Source organism: Mus caroli, unplaced genomic scaffold, assembly GCF_978045245.1.
Source record: "Mus caroli unplaced genomic scaffold, Mus_caroli_1 scaffold_14, whole genome shotgun sequence".
Lineage (NCBI taxonomy): Eukaryota > Metazoa > Chordata > Mammalia > Rodentia > Muridae > Mus > Mus caroli.
Window position 1 is genome coordinate 35490930 of NW_028227269.1, and position 18770 is coordinate 35509699.

General features: G+C 36.2%; 1 protein-coding gene across 1 annotated transcript in view; it reads left to right on the forward strand.

Annotated features, from left to right (window-relative positions):
* Window positions 1-18770, forward strand: part of Agmo (alkylglycerol monooxygenase) — a 366048-nt gene that overhangs the window by 148339 nt on the left and 198939 nt on the right. Inside the window, exons 6-8 of the mRNA XM_021178991.3 lie at window positions 13701-13767; window positions 17086-17151; window positions 17243-17322. Coding sequence (XP_021034650.1) covers window positions 13701-13767; window positions 17086-17151; window positions 17243-17322 — 213 coding nt within the window. The remainder of the gene's footprint in view (window positions 1-13700; window positions 13768-17085; window positions 17152-17242; window positions 17323-18770) is intronic.

Consider the following 18770-nt stretch of genomic DNA (forward strand, 5'->3'; position numbering starts at 1 on the left):
ATCTTAGCCATTCTGATTTGGTGTAAGGTAGAATCTCAGGGTTGTTTTGATTTGCATTTCCCTGATGACTAGGGATTTTGAACATTTCTTTAAGTGCCTGTCAGTCATTCAAGGTTCCTCTGTTGTGAATTATCTGTTTAGTTTTTTACCCCATTTTTTGATTGGTTGTTTGGTCATGGTTAGCTTTTTGAGTTCTTCATAGCATTCCTGTATACAAATGATAACTAGGCTGAGAAAGAATTTAGGGAAAAGATACCTTTTACAATAGTCACAAATAATGTAAAATATCTTCAGGTAACCTTAACCAAACAAATGAAAGATCTGTATGACAATAACTTTAAATCTCTCAAGAAAGAAATTGATCTCAGACAACAGAGAGATCTTCCATGCTCATGGACTGGCAAAATTAACATAGATTTTGGTAGGATGACCATTTTTACTATCTACAGATTCTACGCAATCCCCATCAAATTCCCTACCCAATTCTTCAAAACATGGAAAGAACAATTCTCAAATTCATCTGGAAAAGAAAAAACAAAGCAAAACAGAATAGTGAAACCAATTTTTAACAATAAAAGAATGTCTGGGGGAATCACCATCCCTGTTCTCAAACTATACTACAGAGCAATAGTGATAAAAACTGTATTGTATTGGTACAGACACAGACATGTTGATCAATGGAATAGAACTGAAGACCCAGAAATAAAGCCACACACTTATGAACACTTGATCTTTGACAAAGAAGCCAAAAATATACAATGTAAAAAGAAAAAAGCATCTTCAATATATGGTGCTAGTCTAACTGGCATGTAAAAAAATTAATGAAATCTGTATGTAAAAAATATTAATGAAAATAGATTAATATTTGTCGCCTTGCACAAAGCTCAAGTCCAAGTGGTGCAAGAACCTCAACATAAAATCAAATACAATGAATCTAATAGAAGAAAAATGGGAAAGAGCCTGGAACTCACTGGCATAGGGGGAAATTTTCTAAACAGAACTCCATCAGCTTAAGCTCTAAGATCAAGAATTGATAAATGGGACCTCATGAAACTGGAAAGCTTCTGTAAGGCAAAGGACATAGTCAATAAGACAAATCGGCAGCCTACAGATTGGGAAAAAATCGTGACTCACCCCCACATCGCTAAAGGGTTAATAGATGAGTTTCTAATGCTACCCAACAGTGCTGTGTCCCTGCTCTCATGGCCACTGCTGCTCATGTTGCCAATGAAGTATTTTCTTCTGAGAATACAATACTTTAGAGACTAAAAGAACAATCAATAAACTTTAAGATATAGGCGAGCTATAGGGAAGCACCATGCAAAGTCAGAAACCACAACTGAGTCTGTAGCTGGCCTGTTAATAGATTCCAGAGTGCTGCAGACATTAGGCAATCCAGAGAAGTAGACACAAATGTTACTCTACACTGACAGCACACCCAGGAGACAGCAGGAGAGTCTGACCCAAGGAAATCTGATGGTTAAGGATGTAACAAGAAAGGATTTGATTATTATTTCTCCACACATCACCAAATTCAATTTTGATGAATGTGTGGATGTATTCTTGTATTGTTCAACATCTTAGAATCTACTTAAGAGAACAAAACAAGGGAAAAAGTTATTGTTGTTTTACACATATACCAACAGACAGATACACACACATACATACTAACACACACACATGCATACATATGCATACACATTCATATTTATACACACACATAAAATCTCAACTAATTTTCTGAAAGTACATATTTGTAATATGATCTTCAAGTCATAATTGTAGAGAAAAACATGTTTATATCAGGCTTCTGGAAGAATTATCTTATTCTTTGTGTAGGAAGAAAAATATTTGAATATGCAAATCTGTTTCATTAATAAATTTAACCATTCCTTTGTCTTGATGTGATACCTGGAGGAAAGTTATTGCTTATTTTGCCAAATTGTGATTATAAAACTTAAATATGAGTGCTGGTAATATACAATTAGATATGTTAAGTGTTTTGCTTGATTTTTATTAATATTTTTATATTTTTATTATTTAAAAGAGTATTTAAATTTAAATATATTTTATCCCATTCTTCTGATCTTCCAAGTCATTCCAAATCTTCTGCTCCTTTATAACCATTCAGCTTTATGTTCTTTCTCAAAAAAACAACCCAAAACCCAGTACAAGTAAACACTCCAAACCTAGAACATAAAAATATTTTGCCCCAAAAGAAATAAAACTCCAACTGTAACTCAAAACAAGCACACAAAAACTGTGAAGTCACTTGTTTGTTGATCATATACTCCTGAACATGAGATCTACCCAGGAATGCCTGCTATTCAGTATTACATAGGAGTAAACTCTCCCAGAAGGTATAAATGACAGTTCTGTTGTTAACCTTTGCCCTAGTGGATAGGCTTGTTTTTATTCATTTGTTCATTCATTCACCCAGTCACTCATTCACTCCTCTTTTGGATATGACAGAAATACAATAACATACAACAAAAACTTTCACTTTGAGATTGGACAAGACAGACCAATAGAAGGCAAAGAGTCCAAGAGAGGACACAAGAGTCTGAGACTCATATTCTGGCCCCCTCAGAAATTCCATAAAAACATTAACCTAGAATCCATAATATAATCATACAGGAGCTGGTGCAGATCTGTGCAGACCCTGTGCATGCTCATCTTATCTCTCTGCTTTTATATGAGCCTTGCTTATATTGATTTAGAGGCCTGGTTTCCTTGGTGTCATTTATCCCTTCTTGTCTTATATCCTTTTTCTTCTCTTCCTTTGGCTTCCCTGTGCTCTGAGAGGATGGGTTTGATAGGCCTACTCTATTTTTATGTGTTCCAAATTTCCTGTAAATATTTCCCAGTGTTCATTTGTTGAAGCAACTCTCAACTTGAATTGTATTTGTTTTACCTTTCTGCACATCACAAACCTTTCACTGTTAAATAGATATAATCATAGCACAACATTGTTATGAGTCATGAAGACCATGTAAGTTACATGTTAACATACACTAAGTACAAAAATGTTTATGTATGACTTAATTCCTTTTATTTAGCTTATTAAGCATTTTTAGCAATCATCACAGCTATTCACACACATTTTGTGTCATAATTTAATACCTCTGTATTTTACTAGAAATCATTTGTATGAATACACTTAGAGGAAATTGGATAAAACAAACTGATTACTGTACCAAATACTACTAACACTGATTTGGGATAGATAGTAATAACATATTCAGATAAATATACTGAGTCACTTGTCCTATGTCAATCTATTTGGAAGTGTCAAAGTGGATATACTCTGCAAAGACAGAGCAGACAGACAGTGGGTGCTATGATCTTGTCCATTCCACTTCTCTGCTTCCCTCTGATAGCTATCACTATTATTACACTAATATAACAATAAAACATGTGTCATGTACTAAGCATAGAATATGTATACATATGATATGTATATGTGTATGTATCATGTATACAGCAAATCGATTTCAGGCATTCCCTTTAGAATAATGTGAAACACGAAGCATATACTAAATGAGATGCAAACCTGAAGAATATCTTTCTTAGTGAAATTTTATTTTAAGGTCATGTCTTGTAGCACATGTGGCAAAAGGTGTTCCAGAAATATGACAGAAAAAAAAACAATGAGAAAAGAGGAGCCTTTAGGTTCACTTATTCCTATGAATTGACACCACCTCTTTTAAAACTAAGATTATTAATACTTTTATTTATGTATGGTGATCTTAGCTATTTCTCGAGATGAGTTTTTGATCATTATTATCTGGAAGACTTCCCCATTAAGCAAAATAATGATACGGTTATGTCCAATACCTACGATGGTAGGTCTTTTTTTTTTTTTTTTTTTTTTTTTGGCTTTTTCCTGAAGTCTATGCAGCAGATTTTTTATCTTTGCAAACCTTGGTTTATGACAAACTACTTAAACATATGCCTATTACTCTAGTTTGATGGTTAATTGTATATTGTTTTCCACTAAAACATTCATTATACACTTGAGATTTCTTTTGAAATAGACATTTAATCCTTCCCAATTGCCATCCCATATTAATTTACATTTTGTTGTTGAAGCATAGCATCATTAATGTTCTACTATTGCTAACTTTTTCCTTTTATCCATTTTAAGCAATGGGAGGGTCTCAATAGCTATGAACCTCAAGATGACAAACAACAATGGCAATTTTTTACATTTGTTTATATTTTTTGTGAGGATGGGTGAGGATAATGTGCCACAGTGCTTATGCATGTCAGAAGAAAACTTTGAAGAGCTGCTTCTCTCTAGCACCATACACATCCTGTTGGAGATTCATGTCCAGATACACTGAGCTCAGAGTAAAATGGAGAATTCCCCTTTTCCAGCAGGGCTTCCCCTTCTCTGATCTTGTCTGGGGAGGCCATCCCCAAATCTTTGACTTGATGAAGGTCAAAGATAGCTGTTGACAAAGCAGCAAGTTCAGTTTCCTCTTTCCCAATAAGACCCTGCCCAGCAAGTACTAGGGGTTCTGGCATGCCTCTCCACAAAAATGAAGCATTCATAGTACTTTAAACGCCAGCCAATGGTTTTACATTCACTCTGAAAACTCCTCCTTCTCCATGGTTCATATTTAGGCTTTGTTCACTCTATTAAATGTATGTACACCAGCTGTTTTACTGAAGATTGTCTAAAATCCACCATGAAGGCCTTCTCGCCCCTATACTTCTTCCCAGTCGTACCCACATCCTGCCAACACCACCCATTCTGGACTCCATCCTTCCAGTTTGGTGTGCAGTGGTGCCTGGACACCCTGAGAGAGGAAACAGGATGAGAAACCACAGCTGGTCACCAATACTCAAAACACAGATCCAAGGATTGAATTCAGTTCATTATGTTTGACAACAAGCCCCCTTTACACATTAAATGCATAAATCAAATTTTCAAAAGAAAAAAATTATATTCAGCAATCTCTGTGAGTTACCACCATTTCTTTTAAAGCTAAGAATATTAGTTTTGTGATTTATGTAAGATAACCATCGCTGCCTTGAAATGAATTTTTGATCATTACTTATCTGGCAGGGTTCCACATTAGGCAACATATTGATCATTGTAAAATGTTAGGCATAAGAAGAACTCTTAAAAAGACATGTTTCAGTTAAAACAGAAAGGACATTAGTTATGATTGATTTTCTTGTAACCATGCCTATATAGAATGTATGACTTTAAAATACAAGAAGCAACAAGAATCCCAGGAGAAAGGATGGAGTTTGTAAGAGGGTTTGATTTTAGAAAGAAACTATGTGAATGGACATGACAGGCAAAAGGAATTTAATAAATATTAGTCTTGGTAAGTTCTAATCTACTGATTGCAAGTATATTTTATAATATTAGACTTTAAACATGTTCTTTCTCCCGCCCCACTCTCTCCCTCTCCTCCTCCCTCTACTTCCCCCCCCCCTCACACACACACACACACACACACACACACACACACACACACACACACAAACAGAGTCAACCATACAACACAGGGGCATTTTAAATAAATCTATAAATATTTTTAATAAACATCAATAATAACTGTAAGGAGATTTAACATTTGAGAAGAGAACCCAAGTTGGAGACTCATTGTGCTTTGTCCATTTAAAAATATAATTATGATGACAAAGATCATCAAAGTAAAATGACAGAGGAGGTCACTGGATCCCCTGATACCAGGGTTGTGAGCTGTTGCATGGGTGGTAGAAACAGAGCCCTGGTCCTCTGAAGGACTAGGAGGTACATTTAACATCTCTTTAGTTCCTCGAGTAGCCTTCTCATATAGACTACTGAATTTGTCAGTATGCATGTATGTATGTATTTAATGTATGTGAGTACACTGTCGCTTTTTTCAAACACATCAGAAGAGAGCATCATACCCCATTACTGATGGTTGTAAGCCATCACGTAGATGCTGCGAATTGAACTCAGGACCTCTGGAAGAGCAGTCAGTACTTTTAACTGTGGAGCCATCTTTCTAGCCCTGAATTCATCAGTTTTTAAAGCACTTTCTTTTATAGTATCATCATACTACTTATAAAAAGTGTGACTTATTTGGATCACTGGATACACAAATTGACCAAACAATATAAGACATTGTTAAGAATGGACTTTAATAGGTTAACGTGGTTATGCCTATGAATGTGCCTAGTTTTCCTTTGGTATTGAGTAGCTTTTAAAAATAAGTCTCTGGTTAAAAAAATATGAATTTAAGATATAGAGCAAGTGGGTGGGGGTACATGGGAGGAGTTGAGGGAGAAGAGGAAATGAAAGAAAATATTGTAATTATATTTCAATTTCAAAAAATAAGTATTAAAAAGTAAGTCACTGGGCATCCATTTCCACTCGAAGAAACATGCTTAGCATTTCCTTTTGTTTATTTTTAAGTCATTTAAAACGTAACAAATTTAAAATCCTGCTCTCTTTATGCTACCATTCTCTTATTGTTCAAGACTCCCATAATCAGAAGTGACAAGAATGAGCCTCCCATATAATTTATTATAAGTCCAGTCTTTTAAAACTTGTTTATTATCTAAACATAGTCAATACCAGTCCTTGTTCAAACCATGCCTTAAACTCTTTAACCCTATGCTGTGGATCTATCAGAAATATGCTCCCTATGAAGCACTTTGTGGTCCCAACAGTCTTGATTCCTAACGATTGTTTTATTTCCAAACTATAAATATTGTTTTTTCTCTCCTTGGTGGGGAAAATTGGCTACTTCCATATTACATGCCTACTGAAGTAGGAAACTGCCGAATCAGGTAGGAAAACATCTGGCCACGAATAAATCAGCGTTTGTCCAGGATTTTCAAAGTGTGTAACTAGGCAGACAAGCACATATCCTAAGATCTCTGCTTTCTCCTGCTTCCCTGTAGAGAGATTGAAGCTAATATGGCTGCCGCCACCATCTGTCTAAATACTAGTGTTGTCTTGAACTAAACACAGTGAAACTAGTGGAGGATAGAATTAAGTTTTATTTGTACATTTCTTTACCAGATGCTTAGCAATATGAAATAACCCACAAAGGCTCAAACCACTTAAGCTCATCACAAGGAAAATAATGTGTATTGAAAATCAACAAGCTCAGAACAAGTAAAAGGTTTTTTGCATAAGTCGATCCACATAGTTCATGAATTATATATTTTTCCTAAATTTTTAAGTAAGAACCCCTGCAGTGTTGCTGGTAGTGAAGGGAATATCTCTATAATAATCTGTAACATTTTATGTTATCACTCATTAGAAAAAAAATCATTAAATTCCCCGATACTACACTGTAATTTGCTTTGTTCTATTCTGTGTCCACTCAAGGTATCTTAGAACAAGCTCCATACATAGTAAGTAGAGAATGGTTGAATCTGATGTTGATGATCAACAACAGAGCCATGGTGAATGCAGACTTAATCAAATCCATCAGTGGCTGTTTGCAGTGTAAGCATTTTTACTACAAGGGTTTTCTCCTTGAGGTCTGGATAAAACTCAATCTCCTGCATACTAGATAATTTTTTATGCTGATTATGAATTCAAACTGATTATTAACTTAAATCAATCAACTATGTAGTGGTAATAAAATGAAAAGTCAGTATTTATTATCAGTTCCAAGAGAAAATGAAAAAGCAACTGATTTGTTGATATTTTTCTTAACCTAAATTTTAAGTTTCTATTGGAAGTTATTCTGTCTTGTAAACAAATTTCTTTGGAGAAGTTCCTGTGTAAGCTTATTTTATTTTAGTTCTAAAATTCTGTGATTTATAGGTCATGGACTACATAAAAGTTGATAGGTGTTGCTCTGTTAAATATGAAAATCACTTTAGAAACAAGACTCTGATAGGGTTTTAATGCTTTAAGAGTTTATTGTGTACATAAAGTACTTAAGGTAGTAATCATATGGAATTTGAGATTATATTTGATATCTAATACATTTCATAAAGGAAAATATATGCATTTACATTGACACATGTGTTCTTTGTGCTTACTATCTACAAATTGGGATGAATATGACTGGTTAAAGGTGACACAAATATCTATAACCATTTACATTGTAAAAAGATACACTAAGCAATATATAAAATGAAAAAACTATATTAGAATAAGTATTTATTATTTATTATGTACATTTTATATGTACAAATGTTTAGATTAATAGTTCATGCATGAGTTGCTGACTTAATATCCAAACAGAAAACAGGGAAGGAAGGAGATGAAGAAGATTGTGACCAGCAGCAGAAAGAGAGTGGTATTACATTGGCTGTGATGAAAAAAAAAAAAACTCATTACAAAATAGTTATTAGATCATTAAATTTGAGTTTGGGCTCCATAGAGTCTTGCCACTAACTTACCTGAGAATTGTTTCCATTTACAATTGAGCATAAAGCTCATCTTTCTTTGTTAAATAAAGCATAACAATAATGTCAAAAGACAGAAGATAAATGCATAAGGGAGTACGACTGGAATAGTATTTCTCTGAAATACTGGATTCATTGGAATGAGGAGACCCACAGTGATCTGGGACTCTAGCCCATCAATCATGCATGATGCCAGAAGTCTTGACCAGTTACAGAACATGTCACCAGTCTAAGCCATATTCATCTGAATGCTGCCCCGTGGCTTCAGCAATGGAGCCTCTGTATCCTCAAGCTAGTCGCAGCTCAGGATCTATCATATTGCTTGCATATTCCATTTTACAAGGAGAATTCTCAAAACACACATGCTTTTTAGAACATATTTTCCATGGTAAATGTTTCCTTCTTATACAAGAAGGAAGATTATTTGTAACCATCCCTTATTTAAAAGTGCCTTTAAAATTAGCCATAGGTTCATGCATTCTTTTTGAAAAGTGGTTATAAATATCCCCATGGATTTTCAAGACCATATTTTAGTATTTTAGCAGCCATTTGAAGATATAAAAGCTGAGAGAGAGAAATATCATGGAGTTGTACCAATATTTTTTTTCTAAAATTTGACAACAAATTAGAAATAAGCATTTTGTTTTTAAATTAGGAAAGTATTATTTCTAGCCTCTCACTGGATTGAAATGAGAAAATGCAATTTTCTGATCAATTCTTGTGCACTGACTTGTAATAAATTAATTGAATTTCCATCATGCTAACTGCCTCTTTACTTCTTACTAAACAAAGAATACAGAATCCAATCAACATTCCTAAAAATATTTGAAAACAATTAATAATAATATGGGGAAGAATAAGTTAGATGCCTAAGACATCATTTAAAATATGAAAATTAATGACAATTGTTGCTGTTGTTTTAACAGTTCCTGCTCCAAATGACTATTCAGTTTGAATTGGAAAAAAAAAGTGATGTTTTTCAGGTTATGGAATACAGTCAGGAAATGGGAAACATACAATCATTTAATGATACATATTTGATTAGTGGATTTATTACATGCATTTTATTTCACCACAGTAAAATCATTCCAGGCAAATCAATAGATGAGACAGGAAGCTGGCCAATGTTTTATTTGTTTAAGACATTGATTGTGTATATAGGTACGATATGAAGATTCTCAAGAAATTATTTCCAAATTGCCAGGGTGACACAGGAATTCTCTCTTCTATGTTTGTGTTTTTTCAATGAAACTGAAACTCACACAAACATGTATTCTAAGAATTCAGGAAATATTAAAGGTATCCATGTGCCCATGACTACCAGAACTCCATTATCCCAACTCTCCTCTCCTTTATTGCTTTGTAATTTCTGTTCATCTCCCATTCCCCTTCATTTTGGCTGTTACTTCTAATGCCAAGTCATTTGATCAATCATAATCCTTGATCTTCCTTTCCTGGCTCTCAATTCCATTGTCTGGACTGGTTTATTACCTTTCTGGCTTTAGAATGGCCAGGCTCAGTCCTTCAAACACTGCCCCTACAATTTCTAAAGTAAAATGCCCAAATCACTTGATGTTCTTCCCTTGACTTGAAAGGGTCTATAGGAAAGGTATCTAAATCCATGTGGCAGTATATTCAACCTCAGCTCTAAGCATATTCTATATTACCTTAATTTTGTTCTGTGAATTGCCTAGTGAAATTAGATTGGGTATTAGGATGAAATCCTCTACCACTTCCTGCAGTTGTAATAAATAAAACATTTTCACCAGGGTAAGCCAATCATCCCTATGAAGGCATAAGAGGGTGAGAATAGGAAGGCATATTGATTTTATAAATTCAATGTTGCTGAGAAGTCACAGTATTTGTGACGTTTATACATGGTGTAAGCAACAAGAAACGGAAGACATGCTTACTGAATGTACAGTATGGTATTGAGATGAACCTAAGTAACATGGACACAGAACAACGGGACACAAATTAATGTTTTCACAATATGTTTTCAAAATTGGGGGCAGGGCAAAATTCTCATTTGAAAAGTCAGTAGTTTGTGTAGAGAATGTGGCATTCAGGTAGATATTCTGAAAAGGCAGGAGTCCAGCAGGCCTACTGGAGAGGTAGGTTAAAGAGAGTAAGTAGAGACAACAGTGGACGTGACTCCCAGGAAAGCGTATTGGCAGTATGAACTGAGACTATCTCAGGTCTGACCAAGGTCTTTGCATGGGAGTCTGACCTTGCGTCATTTTATTTCGGATGATGAATACTCTCTGGCTCTATCAATGTGTCCCTGTCATGCATGGGGCTTTTGGTTTGACTCTTAGAACTCAAAGAAAAGAGTAATTAAGTACTTAAAATGTGTTTTTAATAAAAGGAAATGCCATACAGGGATAATGATGGCATCACCTGGTTCTCGTTCACTTGTTTTTATATAAAAGACTCTCCACCATTCCTAATAAGGACTGTGGAATGAGAAGTGAGGAACCTTTGACTAGTCCAACAATTGACTCAATTCTGATGGGCAAAGTTTCCTATAATTTATCACAGAACTCACTATCACAAAAATCTTAAATGTTTTTGTCTACACATTTATAATTTCGTATCCTCAAAAGGTAATTAGCCTAAGTAACAGTCTTGGTAAAAGAGTTAATGATTTCAAGAATGAGCAAAAAAATGTTTAAGTTTTTTGTTCTGCAGTCTTAAAAAACAAGTTGACATACAAGTTTTAATGATGTGGAAACTAACAGCACAATACAAATAGGATTGGTATGGGGGGAAAAAAATCTATGGGCATCTCTGCCTAGATGTGAGATATTAGTTATTAATCTTTGAAAATTTATATTTACCTTTCAGAATATGATGAAGTAATATTTCCGCCCCAGAAAGTAGTCATAAATGTTGGTATAAAACTTCAAAGTACTTCCGACCTTCTGAAGCTTTTCCACGGCCTGCCCGGGCACCCATGTTGCTCAGATTATAAAGCCCCAAAAGCAAAATATTATGGGACTGACTGCATTGCTTCTGTGACCTAATAAGAACCAGTGGCACAGAAACCATGAGGCAGCGTAGATGCAGAAACCTTCCCAAATAAGCAAAATTGTTTCCATTCCTGTGTAGTCAAGAGCTTAGCTGTCAATTGCTATTAGAGCTACACAAATTTTGATTTATTTTATTTGATAGAAAATAATTTTATATATATTTAAAGTAGATAACATAAATAATAGAAACGCCTTTCAGGTGAAGTTAGACTTCAAGGCTTATTATAAGCTTCTAATATTTAGAGTAGTGATTTAGCCCCAAAATTTCACATTTTAGGTTGCTTTTTCATGATAGGATATTGAACTATACTATATTTGAGCCCTATTGTTGTTAAATTCTGTATTTTCAAGTAACTCATTTAAATCTAATAAATTAAGACAACGTTTTTGAACAATTATAATGAGTCCGATTATTCCCAGAGTAACTACCATGTTTTCAGGAAGTCAGCCCTAGCGAGACATGGTTGAATTGCTAAATGGCTGAATTTGCAAAAGTGGGCGATAATTAAACCGTTATGCTCAGCTCTCATTAAATATTAATGACTTCTCCATGACTTTGAATCAGAGGGTTTTCTACATGAGAGCTTCTGACTGGGTTGTCTGAATGATGAATCATTCGCCCTGTGGTGGTCTCCCTCAACTCTGCAGTACTCATAGGCTCAGAACCAGGAAATTTAACTGTGGTTGACTTTGTTGGACTTGGCTTTTACCTAAGAACTTAAAAAGGAGCTTTCAATATTGATATCACTGTATTTTTGCCTAGAGGAGCAAACGTTTCCCTAAGGTAAAAATCTTGACATTAAAAAAATAATAAAACATAAAACCCAAAAATCACGCCGCTCGGCCAAGACTCCAATCATCTGAAGGCGCTTGCCCCTGGTGTGGCTTCCGATCCGGCTGCACACATGCCAGAACCCAAGCTCCGGAGAGCATCTGGGCAGCAGAAGCTGCTCTGTGTGGCCCCTCCACCCTTCTCGTTGTTTGTTTTCTTAACAAATGTTAAGCACCAAAGAGACAAACAGGGATAAATGGCTCACTCGTTGCCCATCTGGTTCTCTGGCAGAGACAAAAGCTGGACAAAAAGCATCCGTTTGTAAGGTTCTGAGTCCTGGGGAGCCCACTCTCGCATCCCTCCAGCATCGCCGCCGGTCTGTACACACAGTTTTCCACCAGTAGAGAATAATGTAGTGATAGGTTGTAAGTAATAAAACATACCGCTCGTTCTCAATCCCCTGTGATTAACACTGTATTTGTCAGACATTAGCTTCACTTCACAGGACTATATTTTAACAAATAGGAGACAGAGAGTCAAACTACTTGAAAGTGCTGAAATGAAACAGTCTGATGTATATACATATATTCTGAGAGAGAAAAAGGAGTTGTGTTTAGAGGTTAAAATACATTTCTTCTGAAAATAACTGAAAATGGAAGGATTGGACCTCTCCTACTCCAGGCCAGATATATGAAAAGAGACAGAAAGATAGATGGACGGTTAGGACAGATGGAAGAGAGGAAAATGGAAAAGGAAGAAGGATAAAAGGAAAGAGGGATGGAGGAAATGAGAAGGTGGGAAGAGGAGAAAGAGCAAGAGGAAGAAGAAGAAGAAGAAGAAGAAGAAGAAGAAGAAGAAGAAGAAGAAGAAGAAGAAGAAGAAGAAGAAGAAGAAGAAGAAGAAGAAGAAGAAGAAGAAGAAGAAGAAGAGGGGCAGGACTCGAACAATTGTGTCACAGTTCTCAGTAATGGACCTGTAACAGCCAAGTGGGTTTTCACACCCAATGGCAGCACCATTGCAAGCCCATGTATATCCAGTGACTGACAGCACTGTCATAACTCTACTCATACTCACTGACTGCCAAATACAACAGGTCTGTTGTCTAATATCCTCATGGAGAGCAGAGGCATAGAGAACAAGGAAGAAAGGACTAAGGAAAGGGATAAAGCATGCAAGATATCGTCACATTTAGAAGTCTAGAGTTCAATTATTTTATAGCCCTGTCACTACTTTTGTTTTAGAGATGAGAGCACTGGATTACAAAGAGCTTAAGATATTTTCCTAGGACGACACAGCAAAGCATGGGAAAATAGATAAGTGAATTATGTCAGACAAGCCTGGTACTGCCAAACCGTGTGTATGAACACAGTTGGGAGGTCATTGCCTTTTTGTGATGTCACAGGAGGATTTTGAAGCTTTTTGTATTACATATCCCATGTGAGTTTCATGGATTTGTGTAAGGCAGATGCATGTTCATTGATAACAATGTGTGTGATTATCTCTTTTGCTATGAGCAGGTCATCAGAACCCTTGGCCCTTTGGAACTGATCCTTAATACTCCTAGCCATCATAGAGTTCATCATGGTAAGGTGGATCTGTTGCTTCTTCTCCATCTTTTTTTAAATTTGGTGTTATACTTGTGCTACTTTGGTAATAAAAACACACCTCACAGTGTGACTGGACACTGTATAAATAAGTATTGCTTCTCCTCCTCTATTAAAGGAATCCTCAGCTTGAAAGCATGGACCAGTGGACCTCACCTTCTCACACTCTTTCTATCTTATCCAATTGTGGTTGAGAAGTGCACCAAACAGCTAGAGAGGAGCTTGAAGGGGTCCTCTGTGGGGTACTCTGACACAGTGCGAAGCATCTGCCCTGTCCACAGCGAAATTGTTAGTCTTGGAAACTATTGTGACTTATAAAGGGAATTTTATTTTCTAAACATGTGCACTACAGGAAATAAACCACGAGAAGCCAATTACATTAGAAAAAATACAAGGTTGTTCTAAAAACTTAAAAATAGATATCTTGAGATTTGAAAAGAGCCCAGTAAGCAACACTTCCCTCTCCTGCCTCTGTTCAGTGAGGATCTCAGCCCAGACGGCACTGGCTAGATAAAAAAGACCCCGTGTGACCAGTGCCAAGGCATAAAGACACCAAGTTTAGTGAAAATCAAAATGCAAATTTTTTGGGCAGCACGAGAATCATTAAGAATAATTTGCATTATTTGTGATGGGAAAATAAAAGTAAACTTGGAATTTGTATGAACTCTAGAATACATGAATACATAACAGACATTTCAAGTAATGAGACCCAGGTAATAGTGAGAGTATCCAAGCCATTTCCATATACACTGCACGAATAAATCTTACGGACATAATGGAGAGGGCACTTGATAGAGCAGTGAATGCTGTCCTTCTGTTCTCCTTAGTCCCTGACTTCACAGGCAGTATTAGAACACAACAGCATGGTCTTCCCAAGGGGAACTTGCCCCTTTCTCCCAGACAAGGGGCACAGCACCATCAGAATGGATAAGTCAAGCTCTTTCAACCTCAGAACTATCCCTTCTCCTGGGAGCAGTTAACAAAGGAGGGTAAGATTCTTATGGATTCCTCTACATAAACAGGGAAATCTGGAAAGAGGAATCCACACTGAAAAAACAAACAGCTGGGAATTTCATCTTTACCTCACTTTCCTACTTCCCCAGACATCAGTCAGACCATGCTTAGCATCACAGTGTCTCCTACTGTATGTTGGGATCAACACTTTGTAGTGAAAGCTGTCCTGGGCACTGTAGGGTGCTTAGCCGAGTCCCAGATCTATGTCCAATTGATGCCTCTGTACCCTCTTGTGATTGTGATTATTACAATCATGTCTTCAGATATTGCCATTCATCCCTTTAGAGGGAAGTGGCTCTCTCTATTCTAGTGGAGAACCATGTTTAGTTGGCATGTAAGGTTTCTACTCCTTTCTCAGGAATTTTTCTTTATTTATGAATCAACTGAATACTTGCATGCACAAAAAGTGTGTCCATGAATACAAACTCCTTAGTAGATTGAAACTCCTTCAGCTTTAGCAACATTTATATCATTCTGGACATTTAACTTTATTATTATTAATAATAATAATAATAATTATGTCTAGTTTTGCTCTCATTTTTAATTAAGTTATCCTATCCCCCATCTACCCTCTGAATGTTCCACATCCCATACCTCCTCCCCACCCCCTGTCTCCATGTAGATGTCCCCATCCTCCACCCCACCTGACCACTAAACTCCCTGGGGTCTCTTGAGGGTTAGATGCATCATCTCTGAATGAAGACGGACCCAGCAATCCTCTAGTGTATGTGTGTTGGGGGCCTTATATCAGCTGGTGCATGCTGTCTGGTTGGTGGTCCAGTGTTTGAGAGATCTCAGGGATCCAGACTAATTGAGACTGCTAGCCCTCCTACAGGATCGCCCTTCTCCGCAGCTTCTTTCAGCCTTCCCTAATTCAACAAAACACACAAAATTTAAGAAAAGTGGCCAGTTACATTAAGTTTAAATTGTAATTTATATATTTTGGAGCTGGAAAATTAGCATATTCATAAAAGGTGTCACTACAAGTGTAATTTTATTTTTAAATGTGCCTTTTATTATTAAAATAGTCAAATATCACTCTCATCTTTTTTATGACACAACAGCAAAGAAAACAAATAAAAATAAATAGCGTAGCCGGGCGTGGTGGCGCACGCCTTTAATCCCAGCACTCTGGAGGCAGAGGCAGGCGGATTTCTGAGTTCGAGGCCAGCCTGGTCTACAAAGTGAGTGCCAGGACAGCCAGGGCTACACAGAAAAACCCTGTCTCAAAAAACCAAAAAAAAAAAAAAAAAAAAAAAGCATCAAAACAAAATAAAAGCTAATATAGGTTTCCTTTTAAAATTTATTTTATTATTATAATTTTGTTAATGTGAGTATTTTTGTCTGCATGTATACCTGTATTCAACATGCATCCAGTCTCCTCTGAGGCCAGAAGAGCATGTCAGATTCCCTGGAATGGGACTTGCAGATTGTCATGAGCCATCATGGGTGCGGCAGATTGAACCTCGGGACTGTACAAGCAGCCAGTGCTCTTAGCAGCAGAGTAACCATTGCTCTGGCTCCAAAAAAACATTTATTATCATCTCACTTCCCATTTACTTCCTCTGAACATTGCGATAATTAATGTGATAATTAGTTATTTCTTGGTAGTTTTATGAAACTAGTTATGTGAATATATGTAGATATTTAGTTAAAATGTTGGGAAAATGCACATGAGTTTTAAAAAAGATCTCTTTAATAAAATTAATTGCAAAATAATTAAAATGAGACTACAGCTCACAAATAATATCTGTTATTATCAGTGATAATTTTTTTAAATTTTTTGTGATCATAATATAATTAAAATATTTTACCTTTCCCTTTTCCCCCTCTAAGCTGTCACACATATTCCTTCCAATTCTACTTCAAATTCACAATCTCTTTTATCACTAATTGTTATTGCTTGCATACAAGATTAATATACATATGTTCTCTCTCTCTCTCTCTCTCTCTCTCTCTCTCTCTCTCTCTCTCTCTCTCTCTCTCTCTCTTTCTCTCTCTCTCTCTCTCCAGTTTTACTTGCTCAGCCCAGTTCAATGCTACTTGTATATATGCTTTCAGGGTTGGCTCTTCAGCACCGAATAGCCAGCTATTGTAATTCTTCCCTGGACAAGTCCACCTATTTTACTCTCAACTTTCCTCAGTTACTTAGGTAGAGGAGAAGATATTTTCAAAAACATTTTATTGCTTGAATTTTTCTTATGTTATAAAACAAGAAAAATAGATTTTTGAAAGCCCAATTTCATCTATTTGAAAAAAATACTTTTACTATTTTGTCTCACAGGTAGAAATCGTTATTGCATTGATAAAAACTATGCTGGCACTCTTATTATTTGGGATAGAATTTTTGGTAAGTAAAATGTACAAATATCATAATAGTTAATTAGCTGCTTTGAAAATGATGTAAAGTCATTAGTCATATTGTAATGCTTATCTTCCAGGGACATTTGAAGCAGAGAATGAGCAGGTCATATATGGTCTAACCCATCCCATTGGTACATTTGAGCCATTCAACGTGCAGGTAATTCAGTCAGCCTTGAACTTTCTGAGTGCATAGAGTTTTACAAATTCAACTTTAAGCAGAAAATGGGCATTGTAGGTGGAAGCACTTTACATTGCTGTGAAAAATGTTTTACATACAAATGAATTTGAAAATAACTTAGTGGTCAAGTGACAACTTGAGTCAGATGGGTAAGAGCCATTAAAACTTAGTATAAGAATTTTCAAATGTATCTAATACTTCAAATGCAAAGAAAGTGCCTCTCTAAAACCATGTTGTTTCTCAGAATAGACCTGAAATATATTCATGTATTCAGGAGTAGTGGTAAGACATATAATTAAGGCTGATCCCACAGTACGAAAAATATTTGCTACAAGCCTTCAAACTCTGGTTAGAAATTCAACATGAGGCCTTGGCCCTTCTCATCTTAGATCAGGTGTCAAGGAGCATTATACATCAGTGAGGTCCATGTATTACCTCTCCTGCTAAGACTTCATGGAGCAGACCAATTTTCTGTTACACATGTGGTATTGCTTGCTCGCTGGCCTTAGTGGTTGGCACTAGAGAAATGAAGAATGTCTGCCAAGTTCCAACATGTCAACATCAGATGACCGCAAAGGCTCCTGGGGTTACGAAATTACAAATGAGGAAAAGGTAACAGTGCTCTACAAGCTATGATGGCCATCCAGTGACAGCTCTGCTCACTGGGTTGGATGCAACACCCTGGACGTAACATATTACAGGTTCCTGATGGGAGCACTTTGCAAACCTACTTCAGTTTGCACAGAACATTGAGACCAAAAGAAGATCACCATCTGTTGAAACTCTGCTACATCAAGTACCTGCAAACAGAAAACAGTTCATTAATCATCAGTAATGACTTATGAATCAGCGGTTCTTTTTTATTTCTAAACTCTAGCAGAGGAAATATAGGCTCAGAGTACTTAAATAATTCCAAGTTCTATTATCAACTGCCAATTTAACCTAGCAATTCAAGATCCAAGCACACTTAACTCATTTATTATACCCCCGTTTTACTGTGGCTTCACATACCAGCTATGGTCAATTGCTATCCTTCCTATACTAAAAGCCCACAATTGAAAAGGAGAATGCTGCTGTTCATCATCTTGTACTTCTCTGCTACCTGGCATTCCTTCCATCTTTATCCAGGCTGTACTCAGAACAGGGTATGTCTCTCAGGAGACACAATAAATACATCTGGATCTTGACAACCAGATGTATTAAATTAAAACCAAATCAGAAAATTTACAACAAAGTGCCCTTTTCCTTGCTTATTTCCTTCATTTCTCCTTAATATGAATAAATAAAATATATATAATCCTGCTTCATCTCTCGAGGAGAGAGCTTTACACACCTGATGAATAAGTGACCATTTTTGTAATGTGTAGATTTGGCTCAGTAGCACTGTGGACTTAAATTGGAATAGATCATAGGTGATGCTGATATTA